The sequence below is a fragment of the Rhinoraja longicauda genome, chromosome 24 (genome assembly GCF_053455715.1).
Source record: "Rhinoraja longicauda isolate Sanriku21f chromosome 24, sRhiLon1.1, whole genome shotgun sequence".
Classification (NCBI taxonomy): domain Eukaryota; kingdom Metazoa; phylum Chordata; class Chondrichthyes; order Rajiformes; family Arhynchobatidae; genus Rhinoraja; species Rhinoraja longicauda.
This window is the reverse complement of record NC_135976.1, coordinates 19,206,442-19,225,482: the sequence shown is the minus strand read 5'-3', so window position 1 is coordinate 19,225,482 and position 19,041 is coordinate 19,206,442. Positions and strand designations below refer to the sequence as shown.

At 43.2% G+C, this 19,041-nt stretch overlaps 1 protein-coding gene across 5 annotated transcripts in view; it reads left to right on the top strand.

The window, feature by feature from the left end:
• The window catches only part of LOC144605287 (endosome/lysosome-associated apoptosis and autophagy regulator 1-like), a 95,824-nt gene extending 78,398 nt beyond the window's left edge, over positions 1 to 17,426 (top strand). For 2 of the 5 annotated variants that reach the window (XM_078420393.1, XM_078420389.1), the window contains exons 18-23: positions 441 to 542; positions 2,553 to 2,679; positions 5,902 to 6,080; positions 8,528 to 8,693; positions 10,232 to 10,327; positions 16,737 to 17,426. In XM_078420393.1, coding sequence (XP_078276519.1) covers positions 441 to 542; positions 2,553 to 2,679; positions 5,902 to 6,080; positions 8,528 to 8,693; positions 10,232 to 10,297 — 640 coding nt within the window. In that variant the 3' untranslated portion in view covers positions 10,298 to 10,327; positions 16,737 to 17,426. Of the gene's footprint in view, positions 1 to 440; positions 543 to 2,552; positions 2,680 to 5,901; positions 6,081 to 8,527; positions 8,694 to 10,231; positions 10,328 to 15,997; positions 16,675 to 16,736 lie in introns of those variants that run through there. The other 3 variants (XM_078420390.1, XM_078420391.1, XM_078420392.1) reach the window with 3 other exon arrangements.
• Positions 17,427 to 19,041: the final 1,615 nt, after the last annotated feature.

Genomic DNA, 19,041 nt, shown 5'->3' with positions numbered 1-19,041 from the left:
TTACAGTAAGAGACACAAAGTGCTGGAGTTACACAGCGGGTAAGATCACAATGAATGGCGGTGCTGGCTCGAAGGGCTGAATGCCCTCCTCCTGCACCTATTTTCGATGTTTCTATATCTGGAGAACATGGATAGTTTTTGGACTTTGTGTCCCTTTTGTGTATTAACCACCATCTGCAGTTGTTCGTTTCCACTACTTATACATGAGAATACTTTACTCGGTTATAGTGGACAGTCGGCAATAATGGATACCATCCTCCCGAGGTCTGTTTTTATGAGGGTTTACTGTTTCGGGAGATCTTACCTGCAGTGCCTCCACTGCCTGAGATGGCGACTGGTATCTACATGTGATCAGCTTTGATGGTTTAACGGAGAGGACGGTTTCATGCGCGGGCGGGGTGCCCGATGGATGAGTGACACTTTTTCTTTGTATTTCATAGATCTACTGAATCCACGCAGACCTGTAAAAATGGGAGAGCGTCCACAGTGAGACTGAGATGCAAACCTGGAAATGTTGGCTCAGGAACCATTTCTGTGCCAAAGTAATGACAGATCCTTTGAGTAAATACATTAAGGGTGTCGGCTGCATGGTGGATCACACTGTCCATTTCCAACAGGGTGCATGGTTACCAGTCTCCTTCTGTGACTCCAACAGGCTTTAACGTCAGAAGCATGGGGGGTGGGGTGGGGGGGGGAGGTGATTTGCAGCTGACAGCTGCGCGGGTGCTGGTGTGAAGGGGAATCCCGTGCATGAAAATTCCAGTTAAAATGTGCATGATTTGCGACGTGGTATCCTAGCAACTGGTGCAGATTTCAGACTGGGTTTGTACTTCAGAGGTGGTCAGACTCCTTTGTCCAATCGTATCTCGGCTACCTCTGTGAACAAGCCGTGCAGATAAAGTGTTTCATCAAGACCAAAACTGACACGTTGCACTCTTGCTTTTAAATCTTTAATGATTAACATAAGAATCGTACTTGGAATACAGACTGGGATAAGTGCAAAGATAGATTTGAAGGCCCCATTTAATTCATTCTAAAGTTAACGTTCTATTGGTTTTCTTAGCTCGCCAATAACCATTGGCGACTATAAATTATAAAATGTAATTTAGAAGTATCTGTTCAAAGAGCCAGCCTAAAACATCAGCCTGCAAGCGCGATGCAAAGTGACCTCTGGTGGCAATTTCAGAACCCAACAGGACTTACACGAGAAACTGCAAATCGTCAAGAGTGTTATATTGTCATATGTCCCAGACAGAACAATGAAATTCTTATTTGCAGCAGCACAACAGAATATGTAAACATAGTGCTCTGTAAACAATATAATAAGCGAGAAAAAAGTTTTTTATATATATATATATATATATATATATAATATATATAGAGAGAGAGAGATTTTATACACACACATACATACATAGACAAACAAACACATACATACCATAAAATAAAACAACAATTGGCCCACAATGTCTGCGCTAACCATTATATCAAGTTAGACTAATCTCCTATGCCTGTACAAGATCCATACCCCTCCATTCCCTGCATTATCCATGTGCATTTCTAAAAGCTTCTCAAAACGCCACGATTGCATCTGCCTCCTCCACCACCCCCAACAGGCACTCACACACCTCCAGGAAACTTTGCCCCTCTCATGCCCACCAGTCTTCGACATTTCTGTCCTGGGAAAAGTTTCTACCTCGCCTATGCCTACCATAGCTATGCCTATCATAATTTTATAAAGATGCTCGAATCTTGAGCAAAACACAAAGTGCTGGGGAACTCAGTGGGTCAAGGAGCTTCTGGGAGGGAATGGATAGGTGACGTTTTGGGTCGGGACCCTTCTTCAGACTGATGACACAAGGAACCGCAGATGCTGGAATCTTGAGCGAAACACAAAGGACTGGAGGAACTCGGCACTTGTGGAGAGTCTGTCCCATCCCTCCACAGATGCTGCCTGACCCACTGAGCCTCTCCAGCACTTGGTGTTTTTGCTCAGGACTTGCCTGATTTCCAGTTCTGCCTTCACAGGTTGAAGTTCAGATATTCAGATTCTTTAACTCCAAAGACATGCAAGTTTATAGATTAATTGGCTTCTGTATATTGTCCCTGGTGTGTCGGATAGAACTCGTGTACGGGTGATCATTGGTCAGTGCGGGCTCGGTGGGCCGAAGGGCCTGTTTCCACGCTGTATCTCTAAACTAAACTAAACTCAAAGTTAAACTCAATCTCAAACTCAAACTCAAACTACCAGTGCAATATTAATGAAACATAAGTGAGAAATATGGATAATATTTGGAGTAATTTTTGTAGGGGTGAGATAAGGTTTTAAAAGCAAATTGGGAGACAGGTAGATTTGTACTTGAAATGGAAACGAGGTAGTGTCTGTAACGATGAGTAATTGCAGTGTAGCAATTTGAAACTATCTGCTCCACTCTTCAGACAGTTCAGTGGTGTGGTGATGAAACCAAACAAGTCATCCTGGCAAGGGGGGAAATCTCCACGGTGTACTTTGTTAAAGCGTATAGCCTTACTGCGTATTGTTGTGTTTACAGGAAGTGCCAGGAAGGAACATGCGATGGCTGTACCTTCCACTTCTTGTGGGAGACGGCAGAGGCCTGCCCTCTCTGCTCAAAGAGTGATTACCACGAGATCGTGGGCGCTTGCATTAATGGAATCCAGGTACGGTGTGACACAGGCACAATGTGAATGACTTCCCGTGTGAACCGCGAGACTGTCATTAATGAGTTCCTTGTGTCAATGTAGTTCGAGCCAGAGTTTCTGATTGTTATTCCCAGCTGAATGGTGTAAACCATCAGTACACTCGGTAACACAGACCCAATCTCCCTCCACCCCAGTCACCGTGCTCCTTCTCCCTCCTCCGTACGTTCATTTCTCATCCCCAATCACTTTGATTTCCCCTACCCCTGTCCCCTTCCACCCATATCCCTCCCCATGGCTTTACATTTCACTCCACCTCTTCTCTCCTTATCTGATACCTTTTGGTCTCCTTTTCATTCCCACCCCCTCACTTTTATCCACCTATCACTTGCCAGGCTTTGCCCCTCTTCTCTTTTCCTGCTTTCTCCCCACTACATAATTCTGAAGAATGATCCCGATCCAAAACGATCGCCTGTCCATTCCTTCCACAGATGCTACCTGACCTGCTGAGTTCCTCCAGCACTTTGGTGTTTGCTCAGGATATTTGGTAAGAGGGATCCATGCCCAAATAAGTTGCAAGACAATTTATTTGGATGGATCTGTCTTAGCATGTTTCCTGCTACCTATCCCTCATTAAATGCTACCTAGGGAACTAGGATAGACATAAAATGCTGGAGTAATTCAACGGGTCAGGCAGCATCTCTTTCTATCCTGGGCCTCCTCCACTGTCAGAGTGAAGCCACATTCAAATTGGAGGAACAACACATCATATTTCGCTTTGGCAGCTTACAACCCAGTTACTCCAGCATTTTGTGTATGACCCGCTGAGTTACTCCAGCATTTTGTGTATATCTATGGTATAAACTAGCATCTGAAGTTCCTTCCTACACACTAGGGATCTAGGTACAACATATTTTCCTATTTGCAGTTCACTGCACCTTAGTTAGGCCACAGTGAAATCTCTGCAGTTTCTCTACATTGTGGATCTTCAAATGATAGACACAAATTACTGGAGTAACTCAGTGGGTCAGGCAGCATCTCTGGAGAAAAAGGATGGGTGACATTTTGGGTCAGGAACTTTCTCCAAATCTACATCCTGTCTCCCAAATAAAGCTCTGTTATACCTGTTATACCATGTAAATACTGACACAAGGAACTGCAAATGTTGGTTTACCAAAACATACACACAGTGCTGAAGTAACTCAGCGGGTCAGGCAGCATATCTTTCTAACCTGGACCTCCTCCACTGGGATCAAGAATGATCCCAGGAATGAGTAGGTTAACATATGATGAGTGTTTGAGGGCACTGGGCCTGTACTTGCTGGAGTTTAGAAGAATGAGGGGGAACATTGAAATGAACAGAATAGTGAAAGGCTTGGATAGAGTGGATGTGGAGAGGATGATTCCACTGGTGGGAGAGTCTAGGACTGGAGGTCACAGCCTCAGAATTAAAGGACGTTCTTTTAGGAAGGAGATGAAGAGGAATTTCTTAGTCAGAGGGTGGTGAATCTGTGGAATTCTTTGCAACAGCAGGCTGTGGAGGCCGTCAGTGGATATATTTAAGGAAGAGATAGATAGAATCTTGATTAGTACAGGTGTCAGAGGTTATGGGGAGAAGGCAGGAGAATGGGGTTAGGAGGGAGAGATAGATCAGCCATGATCGAATGACGGAGTGGACTTGACGTGCTGAATGGCCTAATTCTGCTCCTGTCACATGACCTTATGAGGCAGCATCTGTGGAGGGCATGGACAGGCTGTGTTTCAGGTCGGGACCCTTCCTCAGACTCTGTGATGAGCACAGTCATGTCCATGGGCAATGTATTGTTCACAAAAGTTTGAAAGAGTAGTAGAGTAGAATTTGGATCTGCATTTTGAATGTATTTCGCAATGATGTTTTCTGTTTATTTTTCCTGGTTCAGTTTCAGTAGCTTTAAATGCCCTGTGTTTGACACACCTGTATATTTTTACAATCACTGTAATAGCAGGGCCGAGAATTTGTCTATATAAATACTTCTTTGCTCGAGGAGTAGGAGGAGTGGACGGTTCAGGCTGCCTCCACCTACCAATTAATTCCCGCTTACACTTGTTGGCAGAAACCCCACAGTAGTTGGCGGAACAAGTTGCATTGGCTCCAGGCGGACAGAGAACCAAACTCATCACAGTACAAAAACAACGCTCAAAGATCAAAGCTCAAAGAGTCATGAAGCACAGAAACAGGCCCTTCGACACCGACGATGCCCCATCTAATCTTGTCCCATTTGCCCACGTTCGACCCACAGCCCCCTAAAGCTTTCCTACCCATGTCCAAGTGTCCTCAACCTGCCTCAACTCCCCTCCCCATCTACATCCCTTCCCCGAGCTATACAATTTGCACCTTGTCAATCCTCTAACTTCATAATTCACATCTCTCTCATCCTTTTTTCTCACACCTTGTGCTTGTGTTCACCTCTGACTTTTGTCCAACCATCTGTCTATCAAACCTCCCCCTCCCCCCCCCCTCCCCCCACCTTATCTGTGTTCACCTATGCCCTGCCATGTTTTGTCCAGCCCCTCCACCCTTCCAGTCTTCTTCCAGCACACACGCCCACCCCCACACTCCTGCAATCAGTCTGAAGAAGAGTGCCGACCCCAGACGTCAGCTATTCATGTCACCCTGAGATACTGCCTGACCCGCTGAGTTGTGTCTGTACCTCCTCTGGCAGCTCGTTTGTGTAAAAAACCCACCGCTCTCTGTGTAAAAAAAAAATTACTCCTCGTGTGCCTATTAAATCTCTTTCCCTCTCACCTTAAGTTCTTGATTCCCCCCACCATGAGTAAAATACTTTGTGCATTCACCCTATCGATTCCCCTCATGATTTTATACACCTCCACAAGATCATCCCTCATCCTCCTGCGCTCCAAGGAATGAAGTCCCAGTCTGACCAACCTCTCCCTGTAGCTCAGGGCCTCGAGTCCTGGCAACATTCTCGTCAATCTTCTCGGCACTCTTGCAACCAGAGGGTAGACATTGTGTGAACCCCAGTTCACCATCCTGGTGACAGCAACAGAACTATGTACCTGATTTCAAATGCTCGTACGTAACCACCAGTTCCAGACAAGTATATCCCCATTGATGTGTGAGATGGAAAATGTTGTAGCAAATTCAGGTGGAGACGGGTTTATGTGATGTGGTTCTTAAACAAAAACAAAGATTGGTAAATTGGCATGGTTGATGTAAAGTTTATTTATTATAATGGTTTCTAGAAAACGACCTACCTGTGGTGGGAGCCAAAACTGTGCAAAGGCGGTGTGGCGTTACCGGAACAAAGAGTGTCAACATGCAAGACAATAGACTTCTTCTTGAAAATCGGAATAATCACAGGGACAGTTACTGCTTGCTTGTTAATAGCCACAACGTGCTATTTCTACAAGAAAAATCGGAAGTGAGTAAATAATAGTTACTTAACTGGAATCTTCTTTGAAATATTTAAGATAAATAATATTGAAGTCAAATATCAGTTTAGAATCATAGAGTCATGGAGTCTTACAGCGAGGGAACAGGCCCTTTAGCTCAACTTGCCCACACCAGCCAACCTGTGTAAATGTTTCTTAAACGTTGCAATAGTTCCTGCCTCATCTACCTCCTCCAGCAGCTTGTTCCATTCACCCGCCATCCTTTATGTGAAAAAGTTACCCTTCAGGTTCCTATTAAATCTTTCCCTCCTCACTTTAAACCTATGTCCTCTGGTTCTTTATTCTCCTATTCTGGGCAAGAGACTTGTACATCTCCCCGATCTATTCCTCTCATTTTGTTTAGTTTAGTTATTGCCACGAGTACCGAGATACAGTGAAAAACTTTTTGGCATGTGCTATCCAGTCAACGGAAAGACTGTACATGATTACAATCAAGCCGTCCGGATACAGGATAAAGGGAATAATGTTTAGTGCAAGAAAAGTAAAGTCAATTGTAAATTGCAAGCCCAGTAAAGTCCGATTAAAGAGTCTCCTCTCAACCTCCGACGTTCCAGAGAAAGCAATACAAGTCTGTTCAATCTCTCTTGGTAGCTGAAACCGTCTAATCTGGGCAGCATTCTGGCAAACCTCCTCTGCTCCCTCTCCAAAGCCTCCATATCGTTCCTGTAATGGGGCGACTAGTACTACATGCAATACTCCAAATGCAGCCTGACCAATGTTCAATAGAGCTGCATCATCACTTCCTGATACTGCTGAGATTGCCCGTTATACTAAACCATAGATGGATAAAAGCAGAGTTTGGGAAACTATGAATAAGAGGAGGTACATGATCTAATGGAAAAATACTATAGATCAAGTGTTTTTATAATTGAATGTTTTTAACACTATGAAGAGTTTTATTGTGAATAAGGGAAATGTTTCTTCTCGCTCGTGAACATGCACTGAAAGTTCCTCCATATAAAATGTCACTGAGTGAACTGGGAAGTTCCTTAATACTGTTTGTTGGAGTAAAGAATATGTTCCACAGGGAGTGGTTGCAGGAACAGCCATGGGATTTTGTAGAGGAAAATCAGGGAGAAGGCAGGAGAATGGGATTGAGACAGAAACGTAGAACATGTTCTTTGGACTTTAGACTTTAGAGATACAGGTAGGAAACAGACCCTTCAGCCCACCAAGTCTGCGCCGACCAGCGATCACCCCGTACACTAACACTATCCTACACACAAGGGATAATTTTACAACTTAGCAAAGCCTATTAACCTACAATCCCGAATGTCTTTGGAGTGTGGGAGGAAACCGGAGCACCTGGAGAAAACCCGTGTGGTCAGAGGGAGAACGTGCAAACTCCGTACAGACAGTACCCGTAGTCAGGAGCGAACCCTACCTCTGGCGCTGTTAGGCAGCAACTGTACCGCTGTGCCACTGTGCCACCCTCAAATAACTTGATGAGATGAATGGCCTAATTATGCTTCTATGTCTTATGAACATAAAAAGTTGAAGCAAGCAAGTTGAAGGGGGGGGGGGGGGGGGGAGAATGGGAAACTGCATGATCTGGATTTAGGTGTTGGCTCCTCCAGTTAACACTGCATGTATCAAATGTCTTAAGTAGCATCGTTATCTGGTTCCACTTGGCCTTTTCTTGGATTAATTATTAATTAACAATTTTAAAACCTGAATTCCTTAAAGCATTTTAAAATTTAGAATTTTAATAACAAGATATTGTCCTGATTTGCCTCAGGTAATGTGTAGCACTGTGAAATCACAATAGAGTGGGGTGAAAATCAAAGCTGAACAATGTTAATCGAATAAATATTCATCAAAATGATATGGATACTGAACCATGTATGTGTTGTGGATGTCAAATGCACAATATTAGGTGATTCGGACGCTCAAATTAGTATGTTGTGACAGCCATTCTTGTGCATCTAATACCTGCAAATGCTTTCTTTAGCGAAGGACAGGCTTTAATAAATAAACATCACTCAGAGTACAAATTCCAGGTAAGAATACCACGAAGGTCGCATTTGTATGAAGATACAAGGAACTGCAGATGCTGGTTTACAAAAATTGACAAAAAGTGCTGGAGTAGCTCAGCAGGTCAGGTGGAGCATCTGTGGAGAACACGGACAGGTGACGTCCCAAAACGTCCCCTCTCCATGTTTTCCAGAGATGCCGCCTAACCCACTGAGTTACTCCAGCACTGGGTCATTTTCTAGCTTTAATTTAATTCAGTTTAGCTTAGCATTTTAGTTTAGTTTAAACTAATTTGATCTAGTTTAGCACTTATATGAATACTTATTTTCAGTCTTTCTCTAGAGGTTTTTCAGATTCCATCTTGACACGGTTTTAAACATTCAACGCGGGTCCAAGTTTTGAATGTTGGTTAAAGTTGTGCTTGTGATTGCACTGTTTATAGGCTGGAGTACAAGTATTCCAAACTGATAATAAATGCCAGCACCAAGGATGGTGAGTTGCCAGCTGTGGACAGCTGTGCCATCATGGAAGGGGAAGACATGGAGGATGATCTGATCTTCATGAGCAAGAAGTCCTTGTTTGGAAAGATCAAGTCAATTGCTGTGAAGGTATGTTCCTGGCGTGTGATATAATCACCCTTGCTCATAGCAGTTGGTGCAAACTTTATTCTTTTATTGAACTTGCTTACAAATTAACTGCCAGGGAAAGTAGCAAGGGAGGAAATCTACTGCATGCTGGAAGATTCTTGGTGCCAGGTGATTAATTTTTTAACCAAACCTAATCTCTACATTCACCAGGGTACATTGTGGGCTGGTAATTACAGTGTTGATCTGGCAACTTCATGCATGTAATGCACACATGGCTGATCATGTGATGGTGTCATGCATGTGATGCACATATACACAGAGGCCACTGGCCATTGACGTGTTATGTATGTGCCTTGCAAACAATGGAAACATGCACAGAGGCTGCCAGTCATGAGGTGTTCCACACATGCATCATGTAAGTGATGCCCGCATGTATGACGGCTGCTGGCCATGCGATGTGCCATGCATGTGATGCCTGCTTGCACGGTGTGTGGCTGCCTTTGGCATTGAGCGGTGTGCAGTGCTTGCTTTTTAAGTCACCCGTGCAACGTTGTACTATCTAGACGTTGCGCACCAACGCTGGCCTTACCTGAAGGGATGGGGTCTATTTTGGCATTGTTTCTCTCTTGGTAGTCTCTCTTGTGCAGTCAGTCCTCCTCTTAATAGGGGCTGCTTGTCAGCTTTCATTATCAGTGATAGGCCCCACCTATCCCAACCTGTTGGTACTTCCAGGTCTATTCGCCTCCACCACCGCCACCTTCCCCAAACCCTGCCTCCTCACCCACCCACCCAGATAATTTCCACACCTGGATCCTCTCCCTCCACACTCTTTCCCCCAACAATTCCCCCTCCAACACTCCCCAAGACCACCGTCTTCCATTTGATCATCTCCCACAACTCCCTCCCCTCCTCCTCTCCTTCCACCTCCACCCACTTCACTCCCGTCCACAATCTGGTCATTTGGATGGAGAAAAGACTCTGACGTTTGGTCGTGAAAAGTTTATTACACTGGCAGCACCCCAGGTCTTGTGGAGATGGAAGATCCAAGCGTGAGTTCCCTCACCTGCCCAAAGTGGCTCAACTGAGCAGAATTTCAATCCGTTGGTAAACTGTCCTTATCCAGAGCAAATCTCTGGAGGGGAGACCAGGCAGCGAGCTGAAGCAATTAATGACGTCTGCACTTTATCATTTATTACCGCTGTGGTTTGTTTCAAATATATTTCAAAATATTGTGGTAACGAATCTCAAAAGTCCATTTACTCGAACAATTTTCCCTTGCGTTAAATGCTCAAACATTTTGTGCTGATAATTAATGTTAATGTGGCACCTTCACGCATGTAATGCCCGCATGTATGGAGGCTGCTGATCATGTGATGGTGTCACGCATGTGATGTACGTCTACACAGCCGCCTCTGGCCACTGACTGTTATCTTTGGACCATAAACTGAAGCAACTTTGCAAACCTTTAATAATGTGACCCCAGGGAACAGTTTGCCCGCTCTGTTGCGAAATGTTGAAGAACGTTTTTACATCTGGACTGTCTGCGCTTTTGTTTTTAGCCTTCATATACACTTGATCCCGGCATAGAAGAATGTTTTGCCCTGGGAAACAGAGTCTTTGACTGAAGCACAGTGCCCTCCACTTAGATAGAAATGGTGAGCAATAGATGAAAGAAGAAACGGATAAATCAGATGGTAAAATCAAACTAATAATGTATGGAAAATGTTTGTGCGTACTAATCCTCGGGAAGGGCGAAGTAGGACATTTTCTTAGGTTACGCGTGTATTGGCATTCAAGAAAAGACACAGAGTGCTGGAGTAACTCAGTGGGTCAGGCAGCATCCCTGGAGAACATGGATGGGCAATTTCTGTGGGTCGGGATCCTTCTTCAGACTGGAAGTTGGGATTGAATGCCACACAGACCCAGCGTGAAAATGGGGCCCAACCCGAAATGTCACCTATCCATATTCTCTGGGGATGCTGCCTGACCCGCTGAGTTACTCCAGCGATGTGTGTATTTGTTTGTAAACCAGCAGCTGCAGTTCTTTGTTTCTTCATGAGTATTTGTATTATGATTGTTGGAACAATAGCAAGTTTGAACAGAGTTATTATTTTATTAGCTTTCCAACCCTTGCACATGCTGGTTGTAAATGTACTGTTATGTGAATAGCTTGCATTTATAGCAACCTTTAACAGTCAGTTATTTCATTAATGCGATAATCTTTATGCCTGTAAAGCTGCAGCAAGTCAGACCATAAGACATAGAAGCAGAGGTAGGCCATTCAGCCCATCGAGTCTACTCTGCTATTCAATCATATTCAATCTGAGATGATCTATTTTTCCTCCATTCTCCTGCCTTCTCCCTGATTCCCAAGAACCTATCAATTTCTGCTTTAAAAATACCCAATGATGGACTCCACAGTCGTCTGTGACGATGAATTCCATAGCCTCACCACTTTATGATTAAAGAAATTCCTCCTTATCTCCATTCTGAAAGTACATCCTTTTATTCTGAGACTCTCCCACTAGTGGAAACGGGCTTTCCACTTCTACTCTATCGAGGCCTTTCTTTGTCTATGGATAATGGGTATGGGCCAATTTTATTGTTCTGTTCCTCGTGCATTTGACAATTAAACACTCTTGACTCTTTATCTTTTTATTGTTTGGGAAGTGAACGATGTGGACAAGGCCCGCTTTCATTATCCAGTCCAAGCAGTCCAGTCCAGAGAGTTAGTTTCTTGAACCTCTGCAGTATTCTGACTGTTAAGTTGTAACTAAATGCATTGCAGGGCCATTTCAGAGGATATTTAAGAGGCAGTGTCGAGTCGCTAAGGCCAAAGTGGGTAAGGAACAGAAGTTGTATAATTATTTTACTGGTGTGTCAGAGGGATAACAAACAAGTCTTGAATACTTTTAAAAAAAAGGTGTGTGAGGGTTTTGAGCAGGATTCTCAAAGGGTTTTGAGCAGGATTTCTAGCAAGTAAGGTTATCGTGTTGAAGGGGTTTCCCAATGGAGATGAAATGTGAGGATGACAAGTCTCTCAGGATCCTAAATTGAGGAAGGGCATTCTTGCTTTTGAGGGAGTGCAGTGTAAGTTCACGAGGTTAATTCCCGGGATGGCGGGACTGTCATAAGAATTTAGAAGGATGAGAGGGAATCTTATAGAAACATATAAAATTATTAAGGGATTGGACACGCTAGATGTAGAAAACATGTTCTCGATGTTGGGGGAGTCCAGAACCAGGGGCCACAGTTTAAGAATAAGGGGTAGGCCATTTAGAACTGAGATGAGGAAAATCTTTTTCACCCAGAGAGTTGTGAATTTGTGGAATTTTCTGCCTCAGAAGGCAGTGGAGGCCGATTCATTGGATGCATTCAAAAGAGAGTTAGACAGAGCTCTTAGGGCTAGCAGAACCAAGGGATATGGGGAGAAAGCAGGAACCGGGTACTGATTGTGGATGATCTGTCATGATCACATTGAATGGTGGTGCTGGCTCGAAGGGCTGAATGGCCTCCTCCTGCACCTATTTTCTATGTATCTATGATCCCAGGGTCAGAGTATCAAGGAGGTGATAAAAAATGTAAAATTAGCATGCTGGAATAACTCAGTGGGACAGGCAGCATCTCTGGAAGAAAGGAATGAGTGACGTTTCTGGTTGAGACCCTTCTTCGGTCTGAGGTCAACGTCACCCATTCTTTATTCCAGAAATGGTGCCTGTCCCACGGAGCTACTCCAGCATTTTGTGTCTGTCTTCAGTGTAAATCAACATCTGTAGTTCCTTCATACACAGAATTAGCATGCCCCTTGGTCCACAGTGGGATTGGTCAATAAGAACTACGATTTTAATTCAGCTCCATTTCCAATTGCATGGTTATGGACTTGTCTTTTATTTAATTACATTATCCACAAATGACTTGATTTTTTAATGTTCAATCTTCTTTCTCTTGGAATCGTATGTATATTTTATGTACAATTTGTTGTGTGTTGTCTGAGTCTATGTGCCTGTAATGCTGCTGCAAGCAAGGCTTTCATTGTACCTGCGCCTCACCATGCGCATGCACGTGATAATGAGCTGGAACTTGAAATCAATTACAAACCTTATCAGGCTAATTAAAGAGTGATTATGTACACCAATTACCTCATGTGGAGATCAAAGAAATGCACAGCAGATAATTTATTGCCAGTTTGGAGACGGATAATAGGCAGTGCGATGAACTCTCCAAGTCAACTCTTTTGTCATACGATGATATTGTTTCTGAAACCTGGAATACTGCGTACATTTTTGATACTCATATTTAAGGAGAGCGCTACCTTGGATTAATGGAAGGTCAGCAAAGTTTTGCAAGGTTGGTTCCTGGGGTACAGAAGAAATATCTTCTCTCAGGGACCTTGAGTGTATAGAAGGTTCTACGCAAGAGAGCAGTGGCGGCTGGACCACTGAGTGTATCCGAGGCTGACGCACACCATGACCTATAAAGGGATCAAGGGTTATGGAGATCCAACACAATTTAACACAATTCTTTCGAAGTAATTGAGTCATATAGCATGTTTCAGGTCGGGACCCTCATTCCGATTTAATGTCAGCCTTGGATTTGGGGCACTGATGTCACCTCTGAGTTAGAAGGTAGACTATTGCCATTCCTGAGCCTTGAATTGTAATCATGAAAACAGGAAATGCTGGAAACACTCGGGTCAGGCAGCATCTGTGGAGAGAGAAAATGTTCACGTTTTAGATCTGTGACTTTCTGGTGAAATTGGGATAAAATACACAACTAAATTGGTTTTCAGTCGCAGAGAAGGATTTGGGGGGGATTGGTGAGAAAGGGGTATTTCTCTGATAGGGGAAGTCCAAATAACTTCATGGGTCAGGCGGCATCTGTGGAGGAGATGGATAGGCAGCGATTCGGGTCAGGACTTTTCTGACCTGTCCACTCCCTCCACAGATGCTGCCTGACCCGCCGAGTTCCTCCAGCGCTTTGCATTTTGCTCATGATTCCAGCATCTGCAGTTCCTTGTGTCACCAATAACCTAATGTTGCTTTACATGTGTAATCCGTGCTATCACCTGGGTATATGACAGGGACTATTGCGTGTTCATCAAATGAGAAAGATTTGGGGGAAAGATTTAATAGGAAACTGAGGGGCAACATTTATACACAATTGTGTGCAGTTTTGGTCTCCAAATTTGAAGAAGGACATTCTTACTATTGAGGGATTGCAGCGTAGGTTCACGAGGTTAATTCCCGGAATGGCGGGACTGTCGTATGTTGAAAGACTGGAGCGAATGGGCTTGTGTACTCTGGAATTTAGGACGAGAGGGGATCTTATTGAAACATATAAGATTATTAAGGGATTGGACACGCTAGAGGCAGGAAACATGTTCCTGATGTTGGGGGAGTCCCGAACTAGGGGACAACGTTTAAGAATAAGGGGTAGGCCATTTAGAACAGAGAAGAGGAAAAACTTTTTCACTCAGAGAGTTGTAAATCTGTGGAATACTCTGCCTCAGAAGGCCAATTCCCTGGATGCTTTCAAGAGTTAGATAGAGCTCTTAATGATAGCAGAGTCAAGGGATATGGGGAGAAGGCAGGAACGGGGTACTGATTGTGGATGAGCAGCCATGATCACGGTGAATGGCGGTGCTGGCTCGAAATGCCGAATGGCCACTCCTGCAACTATTGTTTATTGTCTATTGTCTAAAGGGTGTTATGTATATGGAACGAGCTGCCAGAGGAGGTAGTTGAGGCATGTACTATCACAACATTTAAAAAACATTTGGACAGGTACATGGATAAGAAAGATTGAGAGGTATATGGGCCAAAAATGGGCAGGTGGGACTAGCGTAGATGGGGCATGTTGGTCAGGCATGGGCAAGGTGGGGCAAAGGGCTGTTTCCATGCTCTATGCCTCAATGACTATGACTCTATGAGTTGTTACGTCAACACCCTTTCTGCCTTGAGTTGCATGATGCAGAGGCAATCAGGATGATTATTTCTGTAAGTGTGGCTGCGAAACATCCCTCAGGCGATGTTGTGAAAGAATAAATATCTGCTCTTTAGCTTGATGCTGTTTATGGTATCTCTGCCTTTCCTTCATGTGATTTTTGTTTTCTTTGAAACAAATATACATCTTTATCCCTCCCTTTTTATTTCTTTTCCATTTCCCCTTTTTTTTGGATCTGGGATCGAAATATAGAACATAAAATAGAACCCAGAATGGCGTGCGCAGAAACAGGCCCTTCGGCCCACAATGCCCGTGCCGAACTTGATGCCAAGTTAAACTAATCTCCCCTGCCTGCGCTTGATCCACAGCCCTCCATTCCCTCCATATCCAAAATCCTCTTAAACGCCACTGTCGTATCTTCCTCCACCACCACTCCTAGCAGCGCGTTCAGGCCCCCACCACTCACTCTGTGTAAAACATCGTGTCCCGCACATCTCCTTCAAACTTTGTCCCTCTTACCTTAAAGCAATGTCCCTAGTCTTTGATATCTGTATACTAATACTCTTGTTTGTTTGTTTGTTTGTTTGTTTGTTCCTGAACTGCAGCCAAAACGGTACACGATAGCACAACAATTTTAGGCCCACCTTACTCACCGTCGTCCCTTTGGTGTTAATGGAAGAAGTTTCATTGAAATCGGAGTTATATTTTTTAAGTTATTCACGTTTCAAAGTTTAACTCTATTTCCTACAGAGGGAGGGGGGAGGAGGGAGGATTAGGGGGTTGAGGGGGAGGGGAGGGAGAGGGGAGTGGGGGAGGAGAGGGTGCTGCACCAATGCAGGAGAGGTTTGGGCCCAACGAGTCCACTTAGTCTATTTTCCACTATGGGGGAAAAAGCTTCTGACTGTCTGTCCTATCTCTGCCTCTCATAATTTTATATATGCAAGGTGACGGATGAAAAATGCGATTAAGCTGGGTAGTACAGGACAAGCATAAGACCGGGACATAAGATGTGCAAATAGTGCATGATTGCACTTATTTAACACAACAACATTCGGGTCCAATACCCTGATGTAATTAAAATAGCAGTCATATTTTGAAAGATGTCAATGAATTGAATGGCTTTGAAACAAATTTGCATTCGGCTATTCATGTTAATGTTCTTCAAAGGTTATAATTATGTTCAGGCGAGCAAACTGGTGTTTCTTCCTCCGATTAAACTAGTTTTGATGGTCTGAAGTCAAACATTCTTACTTGTAATTACTTTAAGTAAAAATATTTTCATTGGTTAAGATGGTTGTGAGTATTTGACCCTTCTCCTCATTGATGGGAAGTATCGGTGGCAAAATATCTCAAGTTCCTCTGAGGCTTTTATTTTCATGCAGTGATCTTGTGAAGTGGGGGAGCATCACGGGTACTGACCTCCCTGCCATCGAAGGAATCTACAGGAGTCGCTGCCTCAAAAATGCAGCCAGCACCATCAGAGACCCACACCACCCTGGCCACACTCTCATTTCACTCCCACCATTGAGAAGGTGGTACAGGAGATAGAAAACCATGACCTCCAGATTCAACAACAGCTTCTTCCCAGTAATCATGAAACTGCACGGCACTGACCTCAAGCCTACCTCAGCAATGATCCACAATAGACCTTGTTTAGTTTGCATGACATACTTCAGTTTGCACAGTTGTGGTCAGCTTACCTGGGATTACTGATAATTTATTGCATTGTTCATTATTGTATATTTATTTGTTGTGTTGTTGCATTAATGTTCCTGTAAAGCTGCAGCAAATAAGAATTTTATTGCTCCACAGTGCAAATGACAATTAAACGCTCTTGTGTCTTGACTCTTGGTGTTAGATTTGTGTTCAATGATGGAAGAAATTTATACAACAGCATGTATGTACTGAAGTCCATATTTAGTCTATATGCAGCCATACTGTTTACTTACTAGTTCCATGGTGCACTTATCAATAGAAGTACGATAACTCCATATTGGCAAATTGACAGTAAGACATGCTTTGAGAATGAGGAGGAAAGATGGGTAAAGATCAAATCTTTGTTCAATATCCTGAATTTCAGGGCCTCGATTTTTAATTTGACCTTTCTCTTTGTTATTCCAGAGAACGGCAGATGGTTTTGATTGTGTCCCACTGAAATCCTCTGCAGACATGGAAATGTAGCAGGCACGGCTTTGCTGATGCACTCACTGAAGTGGCCTTTACTGAGACACGTTTGAACTACGAGTACTGTGTTAAAGAGAGTTATCGTTAGAAAGGCAAATATAAATGAAGATCCTTGTGTGTGAATGGTGTAAACAGTGATTCATGATGGCCTTACTATTGTATTGTTTATGTACTACAAAGATTTAAAAAAATATTAATTTATGTTCAAATCTATAAAGTGACTGGAGATTGATGACAATCATATTTACTCATTATGGGACCACTTATCAATTTTTGTTTTTTTCCCAAGAATTGTGTATTAAACAGAACTTGTTATTAAATAATGAAACCAAAAGACATCACAAGTTCATGTTAAAAATACCACATTCAAAATATCATAACTTTTTAATCTGATCAAAACTGGTTTAGTTGTTGGGGGTTGATATTTCTCTTTCTTGGTCCTCGGCACATCATCTTTAAGAGGGCCACCTTACAAGAGGATCACCTGTGCATCTCTTCTCTTCTGTATCCAATGCTGAACGGCACTTCATGTGAAATGAAAATCGCCCTGGAAACTGTGCATCTGCCTTAAAAACAAAAATATCAAGAGATGAACGACTTTTTTCACCATTCTATCCAATGTGAAAATCTGCAATGACCATTTTGATGAACAGTTGGCTGTTTAACTTAAATGATGGAATTAATGTTCGCAGCTGAATAGTTATTTTTATTTTAGTCATAATATAATAGACTTTGTGTTGTTTCCGATAATCTTGCTGTCAGGAAAATGTTTGATGAAGGTGGCCAATTTAGACTCTTTCTCCCTGCCTCACTCAGTATATCCCGTGTAGGCACGCAGTGGAACAGAGCAAATTTTAGCAGCCTGAACACGAGGAACAAATTTATGTAGCAACCTTAACAGAATAAATTCATAAATTCTCGGAGCAAAATTAGGCCATTCGGCACATCAAGTCTACTCTGCCATTCAATCATGGCTGATCTATCTTTCCCTCTCAACCCCATTCTTCTGCACAACCCCTGACACCTGTACCAATCAAGAATCAGTCAAACACTGTCTCCACAGCCGTCTGTTGTAATTATTCCACAGATTCATCATCTTCTCACTAAAGCAATTCCTTCTCATCGCCATTTGAAAGGTACATCCTTTTATTCTGGCCTCTGGTGCTAGACTCTCCCACTAGTAGAAACATCCTCTCCACATTCACTCTATCCAGACCTTTCTCTATTCGGTAAGTTTCAATGAGGTTGCCCCTCATCTTTCTAAACTCCAGTTAGTACAGGTCCAGTGCTGTCAAATGCTCATCATGTGGCCTGCAGGGTCTTCATGGGTGTGGTGTCAGATGAAGCTTCACTGTATTATGCTTTCAGAAAGCCTTTGATAAGGCCCCACATAGGAGATTAGTGGGCAAAATTAGAGGACATGGTATTGGGGGTAGGGTACTGACATGGATAGAAAATTGGTTGGCAGACAAACAAAGAGTCGGGATTAACGGGTCCCTTTCAGAATGGCAGGCAGTGACTAGTGGGGTGCCGCAAGGCTCGGAGCTGGGACCGCAGCTATTTTACAATATACATTAATGATTTAGATGAAGGGATTAAAAGTAACATCAGCAAATTTGCAGATGACACAAAGCTGGGTGGCAGTGTGAACTGTGCTATGAGGATGTAGGGTAACTTGGACAGGTTGGGTGAGCGGGCAGATGCTTGGCAGATGCAGTTTAATATGGAAGGTGGGTGAAGACCTGGCCACAATGCAGAGATCTCTCGAACAAAAAAACCCAACCATGACAAGATCTGGCGAAGGTTTATGACACACTTGGAAGCAGGCACGATGCTTTGTAACAGTGGAAAGAGCTTTCCACTCGCTGAGGCAGTGTTCCTCAGCCCAGCAGCAGCATCACAAAAAGGTGAATGGTTTTCAGTTGAACAAATAAATAAATGAATGAATGAATAAGTTAGTAAATATATAAATAAATAAATTGGTAGATAAATAGATTAATAAATTGATAAATAAATGAATGAATAGAGATGGCAGGTTCTCTGTCTTAGTGAAGGTTGCACGGAACATTATTTCCATGTAGCAGCTTAATCCACTAACTTTTGCCTCGCCCTCCAAATGTAGTTCATCAACATTTGGGGAGATACTGTCTATGAGTTTCTGCCCAATTAAACATAATTTGTAAAATGGGTGTGTTTAGGACGTTAACACATTCAACTTTTAGTCTCTTTTTACATCTGTTCC